The sequence below is a fragment of the Passer domesticus genome, chromosome Z, assembly GCF_036417665.1.
Source record: "Passer domesticus isolate bPasDom1 chromosome Z, bPasDom1.hap1, whole genome shotgun sequence".
NCBI lineage: Eukaryota > Metazoa > Chordata > Aves > Passeriformes > Passeridae > Passer > Passer domesticus.
The window spans coordinates 63,423,471-63,442,522 of NC_087512.1; the positions used below are offsets into that span (position 1 = coordinate 63,423,471).

Sequence of the window (19,052 nt, forward strand, 5' to 3'; positions counted from 1 at the left end):
GATTAATTGGAGTAAAATCAATGCAGGAAATTTTGCATAAAAAACAAATACTACCATATTCAACCGTTTCCAGAAATATATTTTAAATCTTCTGAAGTTGTGATTGCACTGTCTAGAAAGTAGCTCTAATTTAATTTTATGGGTTTTTTGATGCTGTAGCCACAGAGACCATAAAGTCTGCATTTTGTAACTCTCTCCTGGATCTGTAATTTATCAGATTTCCTTGGCTTAAAAAGCATGCTCGTTTCAAGAAACTGACATAATGACAGATTTACAGATTTGGAATAATTGGTATTTATGGCTTTACTCAGATGCTGATGTTAATGAAATAATACATGTCTTTTGTTAAAGGAGTGACATGCTCATTGATTTTTTTTGCCTAGACTATTTTTGAATTTTCCATTTCTTGCATAGCTGTGGACTGAAATAAAAAATTACAAAAGGTGATGTTTGGATCAAAGATATTTTTAAAAATTAAAAGTTAAGTCTTCAAAATTATCACATTTCATAAAATACTGTTACACAACAGTCAGAACATGGTTTGCTTAGCTATACATCTTTATTTAGAACAAATGGTGTATAGGAAGAAAGTGTTCATACACTGCTTGTAACTTTCTGCTGAGAAACACAGTCAGTTTAAAATTGCCTTCTTATAAATTATCTTTATAACTATATCTTATAAATATCGTATAAATTGTCTTCCAATACTTTGTTCTTTTTTGATAACTGAGTGGAAAAGATAACAATGTAGATAAAATCCATGAGTGAACAAGCATATTGTGGATGTCTTCAAATGAGACATAAAGCAGATCAGTTAACAATTTTTTTTAATACATGGTTAACTTACCTTTTTTATATATGTATATATATGTAGATATATAATTTTACACATGGCTTGCAAAATAGAATTCTCTCTTTCAAAAAAGTTAATTTATTACTTTATTTTGTTTATTGATTTCTTTTAACTTGGAGTTAAAAGATATTTTGACACCTTTGAAAGAAGGAATTAATTGGTTTTGGAACCAGTGTGGGCTAGTACAAAACAGGATAACCTCCATGTTGCACACCACAGGATGTCACTCTCTCCAGAGCATTCCACACTGGACCATAGCAATTCCATTGACATGGGGTGCTCTGTGAAAATTTACACATCCATAATCTGGTTTTTTAGAACCCTTTTATGTTGGGGCTGCAGATGCAGCATTGAGGTTGCCTCTGAAAATACTACTAAAATTTTGTCCAAAGTGAAATAAAAAAGGAGAACATCTAGGCATCTGTGGTTATCTCAGACATGTGAAATTAAATACATGTAATTCATCAGTAGAAACATTTGTTTTGCTCATACCTATAGCCCTGGAAACCATAAGCTTTTTGGGCTTTGTTACTGCTGGTGGTGTACAGAAACCAGTTTGAATTGCAGCATGCAGACATAAAAGATACTAAGCAGAATTAATTTTTTATTAAATCACTTCTTTCTGTCTCACTTTGGCCACTTCGTTTTTAGTGCTATGCAAGTCTTTGAAAAAGGAGCACATTAGAAATTTCATGCACACGCTGCTTGCACTCTTTCACAAATTTGCTGTTTCCTTCTGTTTCATTTTTATGATGCTGTAAGTAGCCATGGTCACTTAGAGTAAGCAGACTGATGCAGCTGTGTTGGGAGTGTGATGGTGTTGTTGTAGTTTATAGCATGGCAAGCATTCAGATGTTTTTTTACCACTCACTCATTACCTAGCTACAGTATAGTTCAGAGAACAGAAATACTGGAAAGGTTTGATTGATGCACATGAAAAACCATCTTTTTCTCTTAAAACTGCTCTCTGACCATTAACACTTTACGTCGTTTAACCAGACGATGGGTGCTGCAACAACTAATTCAGGAAAACTCCTTGCCCAGTCTTGCAACAAAAGGAAACTTGGGAGCAGCACCTGTGGAGAGGATTCATCGACTAGTGCAGGAGGAAATGAATGTCTGCTCTGAAGCTGCTGGGAGATATCCAAGCAACTACAATGCCTGGTCCCATCGCATCTGGGTTTTACAGCATTTGGCAAAGCTCACTGTCAAGGTATAATACAATAGTGAATAAATTCTTAAATTTTCTTCTCAAAAAAACCCAAATACTGGTTTTCAAAGCCGATTGTGTAACATGAATTAAGAGTATCAAGTGAAGTTGTAGCTAAGAATGTTTTAAGAAAAGGGGAAAAATCTTGCAGTGAGTATGTTTTGCATTTTTCTTGTTCATGTAAGCCGGTTATTCTCAGCAGAAATAACATTTTTCTTGCCTGTATACAGAGTTCTGTTTCTCTGTTAGTACTTGGTGCTAATGTATATTTGGGAAGTGTGTAGATGGGACTATATGAGTCGAAGTCAGGAATGGACAACTCTTAAGTAATTCTTCCAGCACTAGTCTTGAAATTCCTAGTAGAGGAGAAAGATAATACATAACAGATGTTGTTTTGATAAAGTAATATCAGTGTTTCGATGCCCTTACTCAGCTTACCTGTGGTTTCAGAATTTTGAAGGACCAAGTAGAGACAACAGGAATTTTGGAGAAAGCATAGTAGTGCTTGTGACTAATTCTTTCAGTTCTAGCAGTATTTTCTGATAGCATTTACACTGGGAGCTGATTAAACTGTTTCAGGGACAGCAGGGACACTTTATGCAGTGTTGAATGTTTTGCATCTATAACATCAAGACCTGCAGCAAATTAAATTAGTTAATGTGACACGGTCTAGGAAGTTTTGTAATACCATGTTTTCTCAGTGATTAGGTGAATTCTTTGTATTGGGTTGATACAGTGACACATTGCTCACTTTTAACAGCAGCTTCTGCATTTTGCCTCATAGGGCTTAAGGGAGGAATTTACTGAACATTGTTGAGTTAATATAGCCATTATTTTTATGTCCGTTGCAGAGACAGGGCAGAATTTGGACTTGTCTGCCTAGCAACGGTATGAAAATATGAAAAGGTAGTTTTCAGAAAACTCAGAATTGCAGGATTCATAGATTGGAGGTTAGAAGTTAGAGTTAGAAGTGTATATTAACAGAAAACAGGAACTTTAATGTCTTCAAGAGCTTATTAAAAAGTGAATGGAGTTAGCACTGTTAAAGAAAATTCAAGTCATTTTATGCCTTAAAACAACTTCTAAACAGATCTGTGTCCATTATACTGATAGCAGTAGTCTGAGGATCAGGATTACACCTTGAGTGCTTTTTGCACTCACTATTCCTTACTGATTTAATTAAAGAAAAATAATTACATTGTAATAGAAATAACTCTTTGTGGAACTGGAATTATTCTGGTGAGTTTATTCATTGTCAGGTTGTGTTCTTTTTGTGACAAATCACAACCGTGCCAGTGAAGGAAGTATTTTAAATTTGTTTGACCATTCCAAAGTCTGTTTATCTTGCCTGCCATCCCACTGATCCCATCCCCATCTGATCTACTTTTTTTAGAATGAAAACTGTGGAAGTGACACTTTTGTCTAGAGTTGTCCATCTGGTTTCTGTTACCTTTGGCAAAATTTCAGTGGTGCTGTTATTCCTCCACAGATGTGTTAAACCTGTTGGGAAGTATCTGTGGTGGCTCTAGGTTTTTTTCAGGACACCACCAATGCATCTCGTCAGAAGCCTAGTAGAAGTTGTTTGGGATACAGGAAAATTAGGAAAAAGTGTGGAACATAAAAGACAGTGAGCAACTTGTGATAAAATTTGTCTAGGTAACTTTAAGAGGCAGAATTTGCAAGAATATTTGCAAGATATGATGCAGACAAAAAAGCAAATAAGAAGGAGAACAAGGAGAAAGCAGGCATTGCAAATTTTCATAAAAATGTGCAGGATCATAGAATCACAGAATGGTTTGGCTTGGGAGGAATCTCCATCTCATTCCAACCACTCTGCAACGTGTAAGGATGCCACTCATTAGATCAGGCTGCTCGGGACCCCATCCAGCCCAGTCTTGAATACTTCAGTGGAGGGGGCAGTGCAGCAGTCCCAAGACAGAGCGCTGAGGGGCTCATCGCCAGTCTCTGTCTGGACATAGAGCTGTTGACCTCTCCTGTCTGGCTGCATCCATCCAGCCAGTTCCTTACCCACTGAATGGACCTTCCGTCAAGTCCATCTGTCTCAAATTTGGAGATAAGGATGTCATGTAGAACCCATATTGAATGCCTTCCACAGATTGATGACATCTATTAGTCTTCTCTGGTTGTCTCGTTGACTACTGCTGTCACTCTGTCATAGAAGGCTGCCAGATTGGTCAGGCATGATTGCTGGCTGCCTTGTGTCACCTCCTTGTCTCATAGGTGCCTTAGTATTTCTTCTGGAAGGATCTGCGCCATGATCTTGCCAGCCACAGAGGTGGGGTTTCCTGGTCTCCAGTTCCCTGGGTCTTCCTTTCTCCCCTTTTTGAAAATAGGGGCAGTGTTTCCCTTTTTCCAGTCAGTGGGGACTTCCCCTAGCTGCCATGACTTCAGATACGGTGGACAGTGGTTTGGCAACATGAGCCGGTTGTCTCAGGACTCTGTAATGTGGATCTTCAGATGCCATAGACTTGTGGCTGTTCAGCTTTCTCTAGTGGTTGTGAACCTGCTTTTTGCTTATGCTGGGAGGGAGTTTGCTTCCCCACACAAGAATGTAGTGGATCAGGAAATAGAGAGAAGTGGGAGGGAGGCCTGACTACCAGTGAAGACAGACAACAAATGCAGTACTTCATCCTTTTCCATATCAGTTGCCACCAATTCTTGTTTATTAGGGAGCATTCACTCTCCTTGGTCTTTTTTTGTGACATGTCTACTTACACAGTCCCTCTTGTTATTCTTTGCACCTCTTGCCAAGGCCTGTCTGGCTTTGCCTTGGCTTTTCTGTTCTTTAGAGGTTTTTTACTGGCACAGTGTCTCATGTAACACCTTCAGCAATTTCTGTGTTTGAATATCTGAAAAGTATGATAAATTTCAACAAGATGCAAGACTAGAACATGCTGAAAAATTGACAGATAAAACAGTCACCGATTCTATAGCCATTTAGTTCTTGCAAGGTTGCCTGAAATTAAGGTGTACGTATATTAATTGGGGCGGTATTTCTGCTGTAATACAAACTTTGCCTGTAGTTTGAAGTGTACAAGGAAGCAGAGGCCCAGAAACATAAATTGTATGTTGTACTGTCATTTAAATATGACTTCTCAAAACAGGTTTATCATTAACAAAGCTGTTGACCTGCTTTGGAGGATTTCAAGAGGTAGGCTGTGTAATAGGATTTTGGTTATTCTTTTCCCTTTGGTTTGATAATCCTAATGCTGCTGCATACTGAATCTCATCTCAAGCTCTGGGAAAAAGATTTAAAATGCTGGAGAAGAAAGTTTTGGCCCAGTAGGAAAATTTACTCAGAGGATATAGATGGTTCTGCTTTCTTGCATTAAACAGTCAAAATCATTATCTTCTTTCAATATAGAAATTTCAGTTTGTTCTAACTGCAGAATTTAAATGGCATTAGCAAGTTTACATAGTCTTTAAATAGTGTTCATTAATATAAATCAAGAATTTGTCAAGAATAGATTGTTTGAAATTAGTCTAATATTTCTGGTATTGGAGTACTTGCCTTGGAAAGCCCAATTTCAGATTTCTCACATGGCTGTAGAGTTAGTGGGGTTAGATCATGGGCTCCAGATACCTACTAAAAGCTGGGTATAATTGATAATTAGTTAGAGAACTGGGGTAAGAGAGTAGTAGGGGTACAGACTTAGAATTCATACACACCATGCTTCAGTGAAATTATGCAGATAGAAAAATAGGGTGTAGTTCAGCAAGGATTGACAAACTTTTTTGTTTTCTTTAGATCGGAATACTCAATTTCATAATTACAGTATGGAGATTGACTGATCAGACCCTACAATAAAACAAGCAAGCTAACAAGAAGTGGGGTAATTGTCATTGTCACACAACACCTCTCTTGTGTGATGCCCAGAAGACAGCATGTTCATGAGACACAAAGTAGTTTTTCTTGTATCCATCCCCAGTAATGCCTTGGCTTTTTCTTAGATGACTGGCTCTACAAAAGTGCTAGTTTCTGTGAGTGGACATTGCTATATTTATCTAGTTATCCTTAAAAGCTTGTTTCCCCAGTTCTTTTCATTTCCCCAGTGTCCCAGACCAAGGAGGAAGTTCAGGTCTGCAGTTTATGGTTGGAAAAGTGCTCTAAAACAAGCAAACACATGGTCAGAAAGGGTGTAAGAGGGAGTGCAGACCCAGAGGTGGAGACGAAGATCACTGAGCACACATGTCATGTTCTGGGGAAGGCTGCCAGTTCCATGGTAGCCAGCTGACCACCAGAGGTAGAAAAGAGGTTGTCAAGAGTGGGGAGGGAGTTATTTTCATATAGTTTCCTCTTTCTTCACAGAACAGTGGCAAAGGTCTTGTACAAGGGCTTGTACTGGTAGAGATAGAAATGGAGAAAGCTGGCTTTGTATGAAAGAGCCTCTCAGAATTCAGACATCAGCTGGCTTTTTCTTTTACTTCCAGTTGTTAGAAGCACCTTCCACTGGTAATCTGAGGTTCCTAGGTAGGAGGCTGTTTTTTGTAGATCTGAAGAAGTTTTCATGGCAATCTTCTGTGTTGCTTTTTTAAAAGAGGTGTTCTGGTTCAGGTAAGGAGTAAGGCTGGGAGTAATTTTGTTCCCTTTGTACAGAGAGTTAAAATGCGTAATTAAGATGTTCCCCTGTAAATTTGTAGCTTATAAATATTTCCAATAAATGAATTGGATTCTTCCAAGGTCTCAGTTGAGCATAAATGTGTGTAGTACCAATCACAGCTGAATAAAGGCTGATCTGCTTTTTCTGAGCCTTATGTTCTTAGTAGACTTATAAATTTTGAAGTTCAGAAGTTTAAAATACTAAGCTCAATTCTATGAAGAAAGGAAAAGCTGATGTTACGGTTTAAAGTGCAGATCTGAACATGGAGTTTTAGTCCCCTTAAGAACCCTGTGTGTGGACTGTTACTTAATACTGCACTTCAGTTTGCTGATCTCCAAAAGGATGGTGATGCATCTTTTGGCAAGATTTAGAAAAACATGATGACTATCTTGGGTAGAAGACACTGTTTGCATTGTATTTGCTCCAATTTCTTTTAGAACAGATGCCCCTAAAAAGCTATATAGCTAGCCTTGTGTGTTCCTGTGGTTTTCTTTGTGGGAGGCTGTGGCTTTTGTGCTGCAGTATCTGAAAGAAGGACTTCTACTTATGAAAGTTGTTTTGCATCAGCTGGTCCTGTTAAGTGGTGTAGGTGGCTTAGGAGAAGAGGGTAAAAGCAAGAGTATAACATAAGATTATTAAGATTACTTCCAAAAGTAGAAGTAAATGAAAATGGTAGTTTTGATCTCTTTGGAAATCTCTTTGGAGTTTAAGCTCCAGTGGAGAAGCAGTGTGAGGAAAGAAGTTAAGGCCTGTGAAAAAAGAACAAACCACTGGCTCTAATAGAGAAAGCAAAGCATAGTAAAAGATTTGTTTGGGAGCCAAACTTGCATTTCTCCCCAGCAATGAATTTTGAAAGTTTAAAAGCACTCAGAATTAAGAGACAATTCACAGGAGCCAGAAGTGTTCAAAACAGAGCTACAGTTGGCAATTTAAGTATTTACCAGAATTGTTGTGAAAGCCTTTCTTGAGGTTCTTCAGTATTAAAATCAAGAAACCTGATTATGGACAAGTACTTTTGTATTTCACCAGCTCTAGGGCTTTAAACATAATGTTATGGTTGACATTCTCTCATGGAAAATCAGGGGCAAATTAAGTTTGGGTTTTTTTCCTTTTAAGCAACTCATCTACCTTCTGACACACACAATCCACTGGGTAGATTTCTAGATTCACTGGTAAAATTCTTAAAGCTAATAGCAGTGTAGTTTGTGCCTCCTCTAAATAGTATTTATTGCTAACCGTTTTGAGATTCTTAAACCACTGCTTATTTCAGAAGTGGTTTGGATTTTTTTCCCACTCAGCTTGTGGGTAGGTTTCTGAAAAACCTGTCTTTTCTCAGTTTGGAAGAAGTATTAATTGGTTTTCTGCAGGGATGTCAAGACACTTTTCAACACATAGTAGAAAGGGCTCAGTGATAGTTCTTTTTTCTGTGTATTCTTAAACTTTACCACAGTGGCTGAAATCCCCAAAGAAGAGATTACCTTAATGCAGAAGCCATAGTGGTAAGTTCCTCCATTATACTGGTTGGTAACTGTCCCTGCATTTTGTTTCAGGTTCTCCTCGATGAACTTTCATCCACTAAATACTGGGTATCCATGCACGTCTCAGACCATAGTGGATTTCATTACCGCCAGTTTTTACTCAGTTCCTTGCTACGTAGAACGGTGACTGACAAAAACATTCTGGTACAAAATCAAGCGGTAAATGAACAAAACCCTAGCGTTCAGAAGGAGGAAGAGAGTGAAGGGACAGAAGCTGCCTGTGCAGAGGAGCAAAGTGCGGATCTCGCCCGCCGTTTAGACGAAGAGATGGAACTCTGCAGTGAACTGATTGATAGTTACCCAGGGCATGAAACATTGTGGTGTCACAGGTAAGAGGACTTGGTCAAAATAATTTCCTTCTGGTTTGTGAATGATTTTTCACATGGTATTTCCAAAGAAATTGTTCTGGTTTTAGGAAGTACCACTCAATAAAAGGTTTTTAAGCTACTATGTATTAAGCATTTGGAAAATGTTCAAGAGCATAATCAGAGCTATTGTGTGGGAAATTTGATTTGGCTTAAATATTTTGTGGTGTAAGCTCCACTTGACCTTGTAATTTGTGCAAGAGACACAAGATGCTGGTAATTAGCCTTCTCACACTTTAAATGTTTAAACACCAAAAAATGAACAAAATGTCAACAGAAGATTGGGTGCAGAAAATGTTTGTTTTACTAGCTGGGTGCAAGTTCCTGAGTAAGTAACAAGAGATTTGCCAAAGTGACATGGAGCCCTTTCTAGTACAGTGTGTGCAGAGACAGCAGATTTTGTATCTATGAGGGAAATCTGGTGGGATGGTAAATGAATTGAAACAGTTCAGCAGCAGCAGAAGGTTATTTTCAATGCATGACTTTTTTTTTTTCTTCTTTTCTTTTCCTTTGAAGAAGGTGTGTATTCTACCTTCAGCAGCACTTAAGCAACAAACTTCCTCTCGTGAGTGGAGTGCTATCATCTGTGGACAGCAGTGATGAAAGTCTGAATAATTCCCACCACAGTCCTGCAAAAAGTCACATGGCACAAGCTATGGATGTTGATGGTTTGAATGAACCCAGCAGCAAACAAGGTTATACCCAAGAAACAAAACGCCTGAAGCGTGCTCCTGTGCAGGACTCTCTTGGTCCAGAAATGGAATTCCGGTTTGTTGATAAAGTATTATCAACTTGTAGGGATGTGGACCAAGCCAGGTTTGCTACGGCCTATAGAAAATGGTTAGTTACTTTTTTAGGTCAGTGAAGGAAACGTCAAAAGCTTTCAGGGTTCTTCTCTTAGTGCAATATTCTCTTTTCAGACACAAATGCATGTCTTGGTTGCAAGTGTTAGCTAACTGTGTTTCTCTCTCTTTTAATCGTCAGTCATAAAGCTAAATTTCAGACATCTGTCACTTTATTAAAGAACTGGCATATGTTTTTAGTAAGCAAATGCAGTTTGTTACTTAATCTCTCAAAGAAATCACTCTTACCAGCTTCCTACCATGACATTTTCATTTTTTTTAACTTCTGCATTAAGGTGGACTCTGAATCATTTGACTTTAAAAAAAAAAAAAAGAGGTAAAAGAAAAAAAATTGAAATGTTTGTGAAACAGAGTGTCTGAGAAAATGGGAGAATCTGTCAGTATCAGCTAAACCTGTTCCCAGTTTGTTCTTGTTTGGCATCATACCTTACGGGATCCAGACTATATTTGATGAGTGCTATTGTTTTTGTATAGCAGTCTTTGGTAGAACACCGGAATACAGTGTTTGTTTCTGAAGGCTTCAGTAACAGTTTTGGAGCTGTGATGCCTTTTACTATTTTAACATGGTTTTTGTTTGCTTATAAATTGTCATGTTAACTTGATAGGAAAGTCTGTAAGGTTGAAGTCTTGATAAGCAGATACAGGAAAATGTGGCAGAAAATAGTTCAAACACATGTTCACCCACAGCCATGGCTGTATTTGTGAATCATTTTCTTAAAACAGACTACATTAATTTCTTACTTGGTGTTTATTTATTTATTTTATCTCAACAATCTAGATTTAATCACATTTGATACACATTTCTGAATGTCTTTTTTACACTACAGATTCTCACCCTGCCAAATCACACATTGATAACTTGAGCTTAATCAACACCCTACAAGTCCAATATTGGATGGAGTAAAAAGTAGCTCTTCCAACTGATGATTGAGACTATACAGTTAAAAAAATGAGTGACAGCAAGGAGGAGTTAACCCTTCCCTTCTGTTTTTTGAAGAGCTTCAGTCTTTGTTGTTTTGGTTTTCTATTTTTACTCTTGAAGAAGAGCCCAACTCCAACCATACATCTCTGTTTACGTGACTGTAAATTTTAAGGGAGTTTGAAATCAATTCTGAATGGTGTATTTTGTCATTTCCTTAGAATTTGCTGTAAAAGGGATTTTTTACACTAGTAGAATTGTGCTGGTACACAGACCCAGGGAAAGTATTCTATAACTGTAGAAGTCCATACAATTGCAACATTGCCTCTCTTAAATGCAGACTATTCTCTGGGGGGATTAGATTTTCAAGTTCGTGTCCTTGCCATAATTGCTTTATTTATCTTCTGCCCCATATGCCTCTTGACCGTAAGTTTCATGATGCTGTTTTTGTTGGGCAGAGAGATAAACAATGAGGGAGGAAGAAGCACAGGTGGCCTGCTCAAAAGATGTCACTTTGAATCAAAAAAGCACTCAAAATGTGAAGTTCCTGCACTTCTATATAGTTTGATGAATGGAGTTTGCTCTTGCATTTCAAAATGAAAACAGACCACCTCCAGTCTTTGAGAGTATGTTCATGATTCATTTCAGGCACAAAAGTAGCAAAAAATGTCATTTCTAAATGTACACTATACTGTTTACAGTACATAAATAAGACTGATCCAGGCTTGAGCATCTCCATGTCAAAGCTTTGTTTCAGAGGGCATCTACACCTACCTCTCCATATGTATGCACGTATTATATGCATACGTTAGCTTTGAGGTGCTGTAGGATGCTGTGGTGGATTGGTTGATGGTTTTAGTTGCAGAAAACAATTGTTGTCTGAAGGAGGTGTGGGATTGGCTTGAGAGCCCGGTTTTGTCATAAGATGTTGCCTCAATGATCACTGACAAATGGGTAGGTTCAAGTGCAAACAGGAGTCTGAACTTAAGAACTTAACTTGAGCAAGAGCTTTTACACATCCCAGGAGACCTGATATTTAGTGAAGGTGGATGATGTGTTAAATTATGTGTAGTAGCCTGGGTCAGCTTGATTAACATTAATGACTCGTATGAACCTGGAAAGTCTGAAATCAAGGGGGTAGTGTATTAAAGATCAGGTTCTTGGTCTTAGATTACTTTGTAATGTATTTGTGTGTTCTGTTTACCTTGGCAAAATGTACATGTTTATGAGAAAAATATTAGTGATAGGAGAAATCTCGGAAGTGGGAGCATGATAAGAAACATTTCTTGAACTGTGGAAGGGAAGACATTAGCTCTTCTTGCACTGGAAAGACTGGCTTTCAGAAGAAAATACTAATATTAGAATCCGACTTGAAACTCATTATATAGTTCTTCCACGCTATAATCTGGAGTCTTAGCATTCTCACAGCTGTACTGTGGAAGTTCTGTTCTTTTGTACTTGACATCATAAACATTTAAGCAGGTGCCCTTATATACATGTGTATAGTTCCTATTCATGTCAGCACAAGTGATGCATTCTTGTAGGATGACAAGATTTGGTCCTGTGTAACTGAATGGAGTTGCATTGAATTTTAGTACTTGAAAATGTTCTGAGAACTCTGATTAGAGATGATGCTGATATTCTTACTGCTTTTGTAAAACAGTGATGGCTGTAGTTTACCCATGAGTGTGGGTTTTTAAAGTCTGCACCCGATGGAAATATTCCCCTGCACTCTATTTTTTAAATCCAGTTGGAATAGTTACATTTAGAAATGTTTGCAGACCTGAAAACCGAAATAGTGAAATTGAAACAAGTCCTATCTTTCTGTTTGAAGGAAATGCAAAAAGCAAGTTGTTAAATTTGAGCTTTAATTTTTTAACAGTAACAATATAAATTATATAAAGGAAAATAATATCTAAATTGCTTCGAACTGTCCTGAAGCCTCATGCATGAAACTATTGAAGAGGTACTTCTAACATACTGCATTAAGCTCAAAACTGATGTGAAGTTCTGGAACTATGATCTTTGCAGCATACCTGTCAACCACTTGGTGTTACTGCAGAGTCCCATTTGGGCACTGCTTGAAAAATAGAAAGTGGCTTTAGGCCATTGGTAGTTAATGAGCATGGCTACTTTGCATAAGGCATTTCAGCTGTTTTGTGTTTCAGAGATCAGAGACTAATAATTTAATCAGTGAGCATTCCTGCAGAGAAAATGTCCAGCAGAAGCTGCAGAATTCAAAGCTCTCTCTCTGAAGTTTCTTCAAATATAAAATCAAACTTTGTACATCTTTAAACATCTTAATGTAAAGTACAGCATCTTTCCTGATTTTGTCTTCTGCTGTAGTATGTGTCATTTGAATTGATTCTTTTTGTTCACTGGATTAGTCTTTATGGAAATTTGTTTGTACTGGAAACAAAGGGTTTCGAGGAACAAATGTAATTTGAAACTACAGAATTTAGAACAGAAGGAACCACATTTTAACGTGGTAAATTCTCAGCTGCTAAATACAGTTACTGTTATTTCACTGGCATTTTTTTTGTCTTGTGTGTAACAGTCACTGGAGAAACATGCAGCATTAAAGACAGCTACAATAACGAACTTGTATGAAGTCATTGGAATGCATTGTTACAGCTGCTCTGATTAATATTCTTAATGTACTCATGTGTGCATATTTGTGTTTTATTGACCGCTTACATATTCTTTATACAAAGTCCATGTGTCATTTAAATAGGGGATAAAGCAACTTGTCAGTTTATGCTATTTGATTAATTACCTTGTATGTAATATGCTTTAAGACAAATAAGCAAAGTGATAATATAGTGAGAAACCTTAGATTTTTGTCTTATAATGAAAATTTCTGGCATTTCTAGTTTTATTCTAGTGCTGCTTAATTAGAATGTGTAGCTAGACTTTATGGATGGGAATGATTTTTTTCCTAAGTAGATAGTTAATGAATTTTTAAAACAGTACTGTATAATATTGATGAACAGAAAGAAAGAGTTTTGGAAGGTTTGTCTGCATAACCAGACTCAAAAAGCATACTTTTTCCAAGAACATATAATACACTGAGCAAAATATGAGTACCAGAGAATAATTTAGGTTGTGAGTCATTAGAGATTTGATGATTAAATTTTTGGACAAGTTGTTGTTTGCTTAGTTTTGTTTTGCCTTCTATAAGGGAAGAGTGCTTTTTGTTTGTTTTGGTTTTTTTTAATCTAGTAGGAGGTGAACCATTGCACTTACAATATGGGGAGAAAAACTCATAACTGCTGAATTGTGTCTCATAGAGCAATTTTGGAAAAAGCAATGAACTGACACTGAAACGTAGATGTCACTTCAAATGCAACTTTGCACTCATTGGGTGATGAGAGATATGTGTAATTAGATCTTACTATTTCATTAGTGTCAGGTACAAAAAATAGGGTGTAACTCACCAACTCTCAAATGCACTTAACATTCAAGTTAGTTTCGAAGGAAGTTCAGTGTCCCTGTCTATGATAATTTTCCTTGTGTAGTCAGAGGTATGTTTCTTTTCAGCCTCTTCTCTATTCTTCCAACCAGCAAAGAAGAATGTAGCAAAGCATTGGTGAGGTGGCCTAATTCCATGTTTGAGTAACTCTTGACTACCTCCCAAAAAGTACTTTGACTGATGACCATTAGTGGAGTTCATCAGGCTCAGTTATTTCAGAACCTCATGCTAGGCCTATGTCCTCTTTCAGATGTGAAAAACAAGAACTTTGTCAATGAATCTATCAAGTTTTCCAGGGACAGTTTGAAGAGAACAGAAAAAATACTGTAGTTAAAGTTGGAAAAACTAGAATTAGCATAAATTTTCATTTGTCTTTTCCTCTGAAGAAGCAACTCTGTTGCTCAAAAATGGAGGAATTATGCTTCCAGGGAATTCCATATATTATGCTTTTGAACTGCAGATCTGACACTTCCTAGTGGCTTTTGCTTAGCTTGTAATGTTACTTCTCAGGGCATAGTCTATTATAGTGAATTAGGGTGCATTTTTACAGTTTATAATTATTGATTAAAAAGAAAAAAGAGCTAAACATGTAACTGGCTTTTAATTACTATTTTTTTGTCTAGCATAGTATTTTATAATCTACCCACATGCCAACACTGTACCCAGTAATATACAGTAGACCTCACCATCTCATCTGCTTCATACTGTTATTCTGTTGAATTGCTGTTGCAGTCTTGCAAGAAGCTCCTGACAGTGTTGGATTTATTCTCTGAGTTTCCTAGTAAATTCAGTAAAGTAGTTATATCTCAAAGTATGTTGTAATGATGGGGAAGCTTTTTACAGCATCTGTGTTGATGCACCATAGGTCTTAGATTCAGTATTTAAAAACCTTTTATTAGGATTCTAAATCTTTTTTGATAGCTGTCAAACTCTTACATGCAACAGAATTATTCTGGAAAACAGAATTCTTAAGTGAAGTCTGGTTTGTTAAATATCTTTATCTGCACCATCTGGAACCTGCTGTACATCCTACTGTATAGACAGAGGTGGGGAGAACCCACAGTGAGGTGCATGTTCTCTTCATGAGATATTTTCTGAATGGCATATAATTATGGTTAAACAAAGACGGATGAGGTACACCTGTCTGTTCATTGTGAATAAAGTTATTAAATTGGTACATCATTAATATGGTAAGATTTGCTGAATGGCTGCATGTAATGAGTAGGTAAAAGGAATGTGTTTTTTTAATCTGCTGTTAAAAAAATTACATAAATGATAAGAGGTACCAGAATTTGTTTTTAGAAAGCAAAATGTACCTACTGTGTTCATTCCCTTTTGTATCAGTTTTTCTTTTTTGAAGTAGCTACATTTAAAACTGAAAGGTGTACTTGGGAACACACTTAACTTCATATAATCTTGTTACTTTCATATAATCAATAGAGGTCTTATTAAATGTTTTGAAGTAGCATTAAGATCCAAGGTAGTGACAGCACTACAGTGTTCAAGTGAGCCAATAAACTCTAATTTTGTAATATCATTGTGTTCATCAAAGTACTATTCTATGTAGGGAAATGTTTATTTTATCAAGATTTGTGCAAAAATATTTAATTCTCATAGCTTTTTAATTAGGGGGATATACAACTAGTTTTGAACATAATATTTTGCAATATTTTTTCTATGAAAATTTCTCAGATGCACAGTTGTGACCATTGTAAATTTTATGTAGATTTTCAAGATGAATTAGATAAATCATAAATTTTGTAGCAGAAAGAGTAAAATTATGACAGGACAGTAAGACACTGAAAAGTAATCTGCTAAATGACCAGTGTTCTACAGGATAGTGAATGTAAAGCATTGTTTGTTTTTCACTGGCCTTACTTTGTCATAGGATGAATTCCTGTCAGATGGGGATTATTGTCTTTTTTTTTTTTTTGGGGTAATCAGTAGAGAATTTATCTGTGAATAAATTATCTATATTTATTCTCCCACAGTAAGTGTGCATGTATGTGTGAATGGATGGATGGCGGAACTGTATTTATGTCCTGTGAACACTGCAAAAATCATCCACCTTTGGCTACCTGCTGACAGACCCCTCCATGGATGATCAGTCCCGAGTCTGAGTCTGAGTTCAGCAGGGTCAGTGCCAGGTTGTCTGGTGAAAGCAGTGAGATCTATTGCTTCCCCTCTCTGTCTTAATCTGCCTGATTATTGTTATACTTGGGCAAATGCCTGCACACACCAACCAAATCATTAGTGGTGGTGTTATTCCAAGTGCTTGTAGAGAGTATTTGAGATTGTGAAAGAGTTTGTCAGGTCTTGCAAGTGGGGAAAATTTGGGGGTGCTCAGTCAATACCCAGGGGATACTTTTCATGAGTTCTCAAGAAAGGAAATGCACATGTATGTTTTGCATGAGTGCTTTAGCATCATAGGAGACTTAAGAAAAGTATAACTAATGACTTAAATTGGTGTTTAAAAACAAACAAGTAGTCTTTTTGGTACTTTGTTTTCAGTATTTTTCTCACGTTATTTTGTTAAAATAAATCACATAAAATATTCTCAGAATTACTCTTAATTTTGAGTGTCTTCTGATTTTGAATTATTTGATTTGAGACCTTTCCTTAAATGAAGCAATTTTACTGGGAAATGCTAGCACCTTTCCTATTTCCTCTTAGACAATGTGATTCATTCCAAGTGTCCTGAAATGAGCACCTGAAATTACAGGGCATTACTGAAAGTATTGTTTATTATCCTAAATGCAAAGCTTAAAAAAGCTTCTCTCATATACTTAGTTTTCTTTTTTTTTTTCTTTCATTTTTTCTTACTAGCTGCTAGACAGAAAGAGTAAGTATGAGCAGTCTTGGTTTACTTAATTTGGGTGTTCATTATTTCAGAAAGAAGTAAGTAATAAACCCACCAGAGTCCTTGTATAGAAGTAATTTACAGGATCTGGTTATTTGTTTGTGATCTGAATGCTTTATTTTTACATCTATTGAAATCAGTTTTGAAATTCCTACCAACTTCATTGACTTCAGATCAGGCCATGCTGTGGAGAAAGTACCAGCCTCTACCTGATAGCCATGCCGTATTTAGTGTGATGAATTATAAGGGACTTGTTTGTCTGTCACAAATGGTTGTATTTATGGCTTCAATTAAAAAACCAGTTTGTGTAGTATATACTCATTAGCACTGTGGAAAAGGAACCATTATGGTTATGGAATGTTAGTGGTTTAACAGGGCAGCTAGAGAAATACTAGGGGTACTACAGGGTATCAGTAGCTAAGGAAGCTTCCTTTTCCCCTCTGTTTTTTTCTTCCCCTCTGTTCTCTCCTTTCCTTCTCTCTCCCAGTTTCCTCCACCTCCTGCCCCAGCTCAAAACTCCCCATTCTCCCCCCTGCCTCCACGATTTTTCATCTTTGCTAGTGGCAAAAAGTTTCATACAATGTGCCTGTGTGCAAACCAGGATAACATTTTAGTTTTGGAAGTATTGCGTAATAGCAGATAGATATCAGTGCTTGAGGTTTGTGCAAGATATTTAGGGATGACTGGTGAGCTTTTAAGTGCTGGGTGATAACTGATGCAATATTGAACAGGAATGTCTTAATGAACAGTGGATGGCCTGAGTGTTGCTGTTCTCCAGGCGTGCTCTCTGCATTTATGGTCAACAATAAATTGCACATTTGTCATCCTTCCATCTCCACAAATGCTTATCACTAGTTAATAGCTAATCTGCTTTGTAAAATGCATCTACATAATGTTGATTTGAGATGTTCTACAATTATTTGTTGTTATCTAGAATTAGATAACTTCCACCATGACTTTAGTCCTCCTTCAGTGGAGCCTGGCCAAGTATAGATTTTCATTGTTATAAACTGGTTTTGCTGTGAAGGATATTTGAAAATCCACCATATAAAACATGCGTTTTCCTGATGTCTAGTTAGAAACATAGAAGGGCATCTTAGCACTGTTTTCCATTTGTGTACACTGAGTTTTACCTTGTTTATCTCAAGTATTTTGTATTGCATGTTAATTAAATTTTTGCATATCCTAGCAGTACAAAATTACTTACAAAATAAAAAAGAGCACCCTTACAATTCTAACTATTCTATGCAGATGTCTTCCAAAATTTACAGGTACAATTTTGATGGTTGGTTAACAGATTTTTTTCACTTATTTATCAGCAGATTTGTTTTTATATGTGTTAGTGACGAAATGGACTAAGCACCGCTGTAAGCTATTGTATTTCTGTAGAAAATGGAAAATAGTGTAATATTGTTTTTGTTAAATGTTGGCAGTTTATAAATAAACTTTTCATCTCCTAAAAAACCTTTGTTTTGTGACAACACTGAACTCCATTTTCATTCATTGTGCAACAGACACCCCTTGTAATTACTGCTAATCTCTGCTAATCTTCCTTTGACAGGAGCTTCATCTTCTCTTGTGAATTAAGTGATGATAGCAAACTTACTTTTGGTTCTTTTAAACACTGACACTTAGGCCTTTTTCAGAAGCTTTCCTAGGCCTTTGTTTAATAAAAGGAGAGAGATGAACAGGAGTTAGTTCTTTCTAAGATTCTTCTTTCTGGCAATATACAGCTGATAGAGTTGCAGAACTTGGACAGCTGGTTGCTGCTTATGTTTTTCCAACTTTTTAAAATTTCAGCATGATGTTCTGTGATGTGCTTGCCTTTTTTAAAATCTGGAAGCAACCAGAAGAACTTGTGTCAGTCTTTCTAGGTTCCATACAATTTCTGTGCTGTTATAATTGAAGGGAAATCATTTCCCAGATATTAAAAGCAGGTAATTGACCTCTTGTGTTAAGAGGTCAATTGATTCTTGGATTCATATTAAAGGTAGATGTAATATCCATGTAGTACTATACATGGTACTTTAATTCCAGTTGACTGCCTTTAGAACAGAAATTCTGCTGTATGAATTTTATAAGACTACCTGAAGAACAGCTGTCCCTAGTCTGCCCCCTGATCTGAAGTGGATGAAAAGATATTTGAGGTATGCTTATTATTTTTGTAAACTTTATAATTATGCACATACAAATACATTAACAGCTGGATCCATAGTGTCGATCTGCAGTTAAGCTCTTCAAATAGTATTTTACTTCATATATATATATATATATATATACATATACACACACACACATATATGTATATATATGATTTCATTTATTAAAGCTTGTTAATTTTCGTGCAAAA

General features: G+C 36.6%; 1 protein-coding gene across 2 annotated transcripts in view; it reads left to right on the forward strand.

The window, feature by feature from the left end:
* PTAR1 (protein prenyltransferase alpha subunit repeat containing 1) overlaps nucleotides 1-18,166 on the forward strand; it is a 35,669-nt gene extending 17,503 nt beyond the window's left edge. The window contains exons 5-7 of one of the 2 annotated variants that reach the window (XM_064402999.1): nucleotides 1,853-2,066; nucleotides 8,236-8,552; nucleotides 9,105-18,166. In XM_064402999.1, the coding sequence (XP_064259069.1) occupies nucleotides 1,853-2,066; nucleotides 8,236-8,552; nucleotides 9,105-9,453 (880 nt within the window). In that variant the 3' untranslated portion in view covers nucleotides 9,454-18,166. The remainder of the gene's footprint in view (nucleotides 1-1,852; nucleotides 2,067-8,235; nucleotides 8,553-9,104) is intronic. The other variant, XM_064403000.1, reaches the window with a different exon arrangement.
* Nucleotides 18,167-19,052: the final 886 nt, after the last annotated feature.